Below are 6,924 nucleotides of genomic sequence, written 5' to 3'. Positions count from 1 at the left end.
CAAATCAAATATAAAATAATGCACACCAGCCAATGCTCTGCAATCTAAAAGAAATTAAAATTATAATGCACACCAGTTAGTGTTACTGCCGCCAATCAAATTATAACTACATAAGAAAAACAAACATTGTATTGTCATACACCAAAAGAGTGAGTTAAAACTTTACAAAAAGTGAATTAAAGCTTTGAAAAATATGTATGCTTTACAAAAAAATCTGTCAATAACATGTCTTCAAACATGTGTTTGCCCAAATTTCTTCCTCATTACTTTTCAAAAAGTCTTTGTATCAACTTGTATGTATCCCCAATGAGGAACATACACAACAATCTGGTAATTTGTAGAAACAAAAAAAATATAGATTAGTACATTTGTTGGAAATAAACTTCACAAAATACTTTGAGATTGAAATTACCTTATTACATCCTCATCGAAGCAAGCTAGTCGTATTTCTCCTTTTAAGCTCCATAGATTTTTCGATCCAACCCTACAAAAGTCCATATTTCAAATTATTATTAAATTAAAATTTTATAAAAAGTTATATAATCAATAGAAATAAATCTACATGGTTACCTTATGATAAAACGTGATTTAATCTACATAGAACACTACAACAACACTTCAGGATAAACAATATTTGTAGTAGAATCCAAACTATCTTTAGGGAGGAGAATACTTATACGATCAAAGGATGTACATCTGGACAATGCCACATATAATTGCTCATGGCTAAACACCGATATGCGCAAATCAACCCCAACAAATTTCATAGATTGTCCTTGAGATTTATTAATGGTCAAGGCATATGCCAATCGGACTGGAAATTGGCATCTTGTCATTTGGAAATGCATTTCTGAAGAAGATGGTGTCAAAGATATCCTTGGTATGAATGCGAAATTGCCAAACTTTTCTCCAGTTAAAATTTGAGCTTCAATTATGCAAGTATTGCATCTAGTAACCATCAATCTTATACCATTACATAGTCCATCTTTCGGTGCAATGTTTCTCAACAATATTATAGGACAACCCACTTTCAACTCTAACTTAAAAGTTGGTAGCCCAGGAGGATCCAATGAATTTAAATATTCATTAGGATATCTATTTGTAATGGTAGGATCAATTTCATTATCTTCAGACATTCTATCTGCTGCAAGATAAGTATATAATCTTTTTGGAAAGATATTCAACACAGTAGTATTAATGTCACTGACATCATTGTTACACGCAGACAAAATTGTGCGTTCAGTTAAAAATGTTGGGGTTGACATCTCTATCATATTCAACTGTGGGTAAACTGTAGAGAGTAAATCATTCAAATCTTGACATTTGTGTATTGTTGATGGAAGGTTAACGATTTCTTGAGGATTGGTCCCAATCCAAAAAAAGTAAAATCAATAAAAAAAAAAGTGTAAATACAATTTATTAATTTAAAATAATTTATATAATAAGGAAAAAAAAGGTTAAAGTGGTATTACCTCCATTAAGAAATTTGCAAAATTAGCATTTTCATGGCCTTCAGGATTCAAGTGAATATTCAAATCCAAAGTTAAGATATGTATATGCTTCCATAGAATAGAGTGTCTTAATGATGCATTCACAATTTGCTCACGAACTCCTTTGGGTATAACTGGTAAGATTTGTCGAAAGTCTCCACCAAGAACAACAATAATACCTCCAAATGGCTTTTCACTATCACAAATATCCCTCAATGTACGATCAACCGCCTCAACACAATATTTATGTTGCATAGGAACTTCATCCCAAATTATGAGTTTTGTTTCTCTAAATAACTCAACTTGTAATGATTGTTTACTAAACCCACAAAGTGAATTTTCCAAGACATCTAACGGAATGGAAAATGTTGAATGTGCAGTGCGACCTTCTACCAGTAACAATGATGCAATTCCAGATGAAGCCACAGTAACAACGATATACCCAAGGCTGCGACATTTTAATGCAATCGTATTGTACAGAAATACTTTCCCTGTTCCAGTAGCCCCATTCAAAAAGAAAACAGTTCCTTTATTTGACAAACTGAAGAAGTGATTGTGTTATAAGCATTCCGCTGTCCATTGTTGAGACAATCAATAGCAATTTGTGGATCTGACTGTTGTGCCTCACTCTGCAGTTGTTGATGTTCGAATATCAATCGATTACCAATTGTTGTAGTCCAATTTGCAGTAGGTTGTGGCATGGGTGGGAAGTCAATTAAACTTTTGCCTGATTCATGAAGCATTTGATTCAAAAGATGGAGACCATAATCCTCAATTTGAGCCTCAGTTGGGTTAGAAATGGTAAACAATATACGAATCTTATGTGCAAGATTATCACATATATGCATTGAGAATTGATTCCATAATGCACATGGATTTAGTGGAGAGCACTGGGTGAGAATAATACTAAACAATCTCCTCAATTGATATCTAGTTTTCATAACTGCAGCCTCTTTCAAGCAGTGTATCCATTCTTCGTCATCTTCTAAAAGCCCCCTTGCAACATATGCTAATTTAAATGTATCATGCACAACATTATCAACTGTGCATAAAGACTGAAACGACTTTGGTCCTTTGACAACGGTTAGTAACAAACGCTGATAAAATCTTTCACCACAATTAGGGCTAGCAAAGTACATTATACTAATTGCATATCCTCTTTCTCTTGATTACCATCTCTGTTCTGACTTGAGCCAAACAAAATGCTGTGGAAATTCTTGATAAGTGAATGGACATTCATCTTCACTGCCAGCACAATATGCAAAGAAGCCAGTAATAGTTGACATTTGTTGACCAGCTCTAGATTGAATCGTTTCTAATGACTCTTCTGGGTTAAAAATAACGCGAAGCATTCCAGGTAAATGAAGTGCCAATCGTACAACCGTTGGCATCTCTGCATGCAAAGGATGACCAAATATTCGCCAAGCAGCTTTTGGAGGTTCAATATACCTTCCATCGAGATATTGTCGAATCTCATTTATCTTTCCCAACACCATCGTTGTACGATCATAACCCTTATAAATGTACTTATGTATATACTTGACACATCTCATTCCAGCACAAACTTCCACATTTATATGACATTTGAAAAGTTTAGAAAGATATGCATTGTATTGTACGACATCCCTATTATCAACTTCTTGCCTCCTCACAATATGTACTTGACCATTATTGCGACGACGATAGATAGGGTATCCATCTTGATCCATAGTTGTTGTTTCTGTGATAGCTCGAAGGTATCTCTTAGTGCATCTACCATTTTCTATACATGGTGCTTGCGGATTTCGAGCACCACATGGTCCATGTACCATACAACATTTGATAGTTTCAAAAAGCATAGGATCATCTTTTGGGTCTGAAAATTCTGCACAAACCAATTTGTCCACTTGAGCACGTGTTCGAATTTTGTCTGGACCCTTAAGAAATAAAAGTGCATGCATATGAGGGAGACCTCGTTTTTGAAATTCAATTGTAAAAACATGTGCAACTTTATTTCCAAATACCTGATTTGTTTCTATCTCTTTCATCAAACACTTTCTCTTCAACTCAAAAACACAGGCAATTAAATCAGGACGATCAATAGGTTTTTGATGTGGTAATAATGCTGAAGTAATTTCTAGCCAATTGGGATTTGCAGTCATGGTAAGAAAAATATCTGGGTGTTGGTTGTATCGCATGATAGCCATTGAATCTTGAAAGATTTCAAACATATGTCTAGGACTACCAGTAAATGAAGATGGCAAAACAAACCTTTGACCAATTTGACCAGGTCGCACATAATCTGGATCAATATCTGACAACTCTTGATAAAGCTCAACCCGAAGTTTTCCTTGATTAAGCTTGCAGTATGTCAATCGATTTTGCTCAGTTGCAGCCCAAGCATCTACCAAAAACTCTTGAAATAATTTCTCACCTCTCAAAATTGTTGAATACTTTGTGGGTCGTTCAAACAAACGATAACTATAAAAATCCATTTGAGTAAGTCGATCAGTTGAAGGTCGATCATACTAAACGTTCCACAGTTTTAACTCAGGTTCACATCTAAGCTCACCATATGGAAATAATAGAACATAATGTAATGGCAAGTATGCTTGGTGACATTCAGTAATTTGCATCAACTCATTATTTCCTCGAAAATGTAAGATAATATCTCTCATTCCACTTACCTCTATTCCATCACCTGGTATTACAATAGCAATCTCATCTGCAGTTGGTAGGTTATACCGACGTCGATCAGTTACTGAATTGTAATGTAGATGAGCAGGTAGATTGTGTCCTACTGAGTCTAATTGATGTAAAATAGCATCAGCCTGGCGAAATTTATCTGCAAATGCATTGACTTGCAACAAACTATCCTGAATAGTTTTCATAACATCCCTCCTCAAGTTAGGATTTCTACGATTACGAATTTCTAAAGCTGAATTAGGGTCATAGATATACAGTTGAGCATAACTCGCATCCTGCCTCGGTTGTGGTTGTGGTGATCCTGTTCGATGTCGCAATTCCCCATGAATTGTGAGTGATATAGGGCCCCTTCCACTGAGCACTCTAGGATCCAATGTAGCACCAAGACTCGTAAAAGCATTGGCTGCATTATACCCTCGAGTATAACATCGAAAGGATTTTGATTGATCATTATTCCCATCATACAATGCCTGAAGTGGTGGAGGGGGTGTAATAAGTAAAGGTAGCCTAATCTTTCCTTCCAAATAGCAAGTTCTGAAGAGGGGACGCTTCATAGATGATTTTGTCAATTTTTCATCTACCCAATGTAAGGCTGAACAATAAGGACATAATACATCCATCTTGCCAAGATAATGGCAGCAGAAATCTTTGTGTGCCCGGGCGTCAATTGATGTACTCATAGACATATCTTCTAATTCATCATCAGTACATAGATCTTCTTGAAGAAATTGATTTATAGGAGTAGACCTATGAATATTTGTGTATAAATAAAATTATATAAAACAACACAGTATGAGTAAGAGTATATGTTTCAATATTAGATATAATAGATTACCGATTCCTTTGTGGAGCTAAAGATGTGCTTGGCATAGAAAATGAACATGTAGAATGATGGGTAATCATTGTTCGTTTTTGTGCCGAATGAGAATCTTCAGTTATTGTTTCCCACTCCAGGCAAGTGCGATTGTAACGAATTGGTGTTAAAGAAGGTTGTTGTGGTTGAAGAAATTCTTTTAATCCCTCTTGTTCTCGTTGCAAGCATTGAAATTTAAAGTATGACTTTTCATTTTTTTCACGCTCTCGCCAGGCACGTTGGGCCAAGGCAGCTTTTGATATTGTTAGGTTTTATTTCTTGGCAATCCCGTTTGACAAAACTCCTTTGAGTTGTAATTTTTTTCGCACTTTTTTATTTCAGTGAGGCTATGAGTTTATTAGATGCGAATCCAACCCGAATTGTGCCATTCAGAGAAGTGTGTAATGTTAATGCTTTCAAGATTGCCACTTCGCTGATTATTACGGGGGTCGAAGCAAAATGCAAAATTGCATTCAAAATTGCATGTCCGTCGTTGCTCACTCGAGCCAAGGAGTTCTCGCTCGAGCCAAAGAATGCGTGCTCGAGCCAAGGATTGCGTCCATACAAAAACCTGAAAGAGTGTATTCGTCGCTCGAGCCAAGGATTCGTCGCTCGAGCCAAGGCACTAGTAGAAATCATGAAAAATACACTACTCGCTCGAGCCAGCCTCAGAATCCGGATTTCTCAAGGAGTTTGTTTTCTTCCCAATCTAGGATTACTTTTGGTTCTCTATAAATACTTGGTTTTCTCCCAAAACTAAGGTATTGATTGAACTCCTCCAGATCTTCTTTTTGGTTATTAAGGTTTATATCTGGGGATATTTTGTTAGTTTTCTTTGATGTTTTATTGAGTATTCAACTCATGGTTTAAAGAGAGTACATCAAAGGTTTTTGTTTGCTATACAAAAGAGAGAGTTGTTCTTCGGTGGATTCTGAAGAATTCGAGCCTGAAGCTTTGGTGGATTCCGGGGTGGCTCATCGTAAAGACAATTCCGAGGTGAAGACGGGTTGGAAGAGGCACATAGAGGTTGGTTCAATTAGGTGTGGATTCGCTAGGTAATTGAGAGTATACCTGTGTAATTCCTTTAAATCTTCTTAGTGGATTGTTTTGTGGCTGTTGCCCGTGATTTTTTATCACAGTTGGAGGTGTCCAATTGTGGTTTTTTTTCACGTTAAATCATTGTGTCTCTTTGTCTTGATTGTTTGATTGAGATTGTTATAATCTGCTTAAAATTGATACATAATCACAAATCAACATCTAAGGGATTTCTAGATTTTTCAGATATTACATTATCATGTTGTGCCTAAAATAAAAATATTTTATCATTGGTGCAAAAAATGCAAATATTGTGCTTAAAATGAAAATATCTTCTTATTTCTTTCCTTTCTATTAATTTTGTTTTCTATTTTATTTTTTTTATACCTTTAATAGTGTTATCTTTATTTATTTCTTTCTTCATTCATTTTGTATTTTATTAAAAATATAAATAAGAATTAAAAATATTGGCCCATATATTTCTTTTTTCCTATTCTCTTCATATAAGTTGCAACTTATGGATGATACATTATAAATGCACATGAATCCATATAAAATATAAATAAAAAAATTTAGAAAACACATACAAATAATAGCAAGTTACAGAAAAACATATTACAATCATTTTACAAAAACAACATAAAACAACAAATTCATTTTATACACTCATAGCTTTTAACTATTTGAAATTTTGATTAGTTTTGCATCATATTTTTTAAAAAGAATATATACCACTTGGCTTGCATTTGTCATTCTCTTGTCAGAATGAGCCATCTTTTATTTTCCCTTAGACATTGGGTTGACCTTTTCTTTCTCTTTCGCCTAACAAATATAAATAAAATATTCAAAAGATTAAAAACA

General features: G+C 34.7%; 2 protein-coding genes across 2 annotated transcripts; both read right to left on the bottom strand.

The window, feature by feature from the left end:
* Positions 1-263: 263 nt before the first annotated feature.
* On the bottom strand, positions 264-2,629 carry LOC114265615 (uncharacterized). The gene is made up of 5 exons (XM_082911013.1): positions 2,080-2,629; positions 1,473-1,981; positions 571-593; positions 413-484; positions 264-327 (listed from the first exon to the last, which is right to left on the bottom strand). Exons 1-5 carry the CDS (start codon positions 2,627-2,629, stop codon positions 264-266), a joined length of 1,218 nt encoding a protein of 405 aa, XP_082767139.1.
* A 30-nt stretch (positions 2,630-2,659) lies between these two features.
* LOC145814338 (uncharacterized) lies at positions 2,660-4,795 on the bottom strand. The gene is made up of 3 exons (XM_082911012.1): positions 4,157-4,795; positions 3,748-3,922; positions 2,660-3,681 (listed from the first exon to the last, which is right to left on the bottom strand). Exons 1-3 carry the CDS (start codon positions 4,793-4,795, stop codon positions 2,660-2,662), a joined length of 1,836 nt encoding a protein of 611 aa, XP_082767138.1.
* Between the last annotated feature and the right edge of the window lie 2,129 nt (positions 4,796-6,924).

The sequence above is a fragment of the Camellia sinensis genome, unplaced genomic scaffold, assembly GCF_055761805.1.
Source record: "Camellia sinensis isolate YWXY unplaced genomic scaffold, ASM5576180v1 Unanchor1, whole genome shotgun sequence".
Lineage (NCBI taxonomy): Eukaryota > Viridiplantae > Streptophyta > Magnoliopsida > Ericales > Theaceae > Camellia > Camellia sinensis.
Note: the sequence above shows the minus strand (reverse complement) of the source record. Positions and strands in the feature narration are given on the sequence as shown.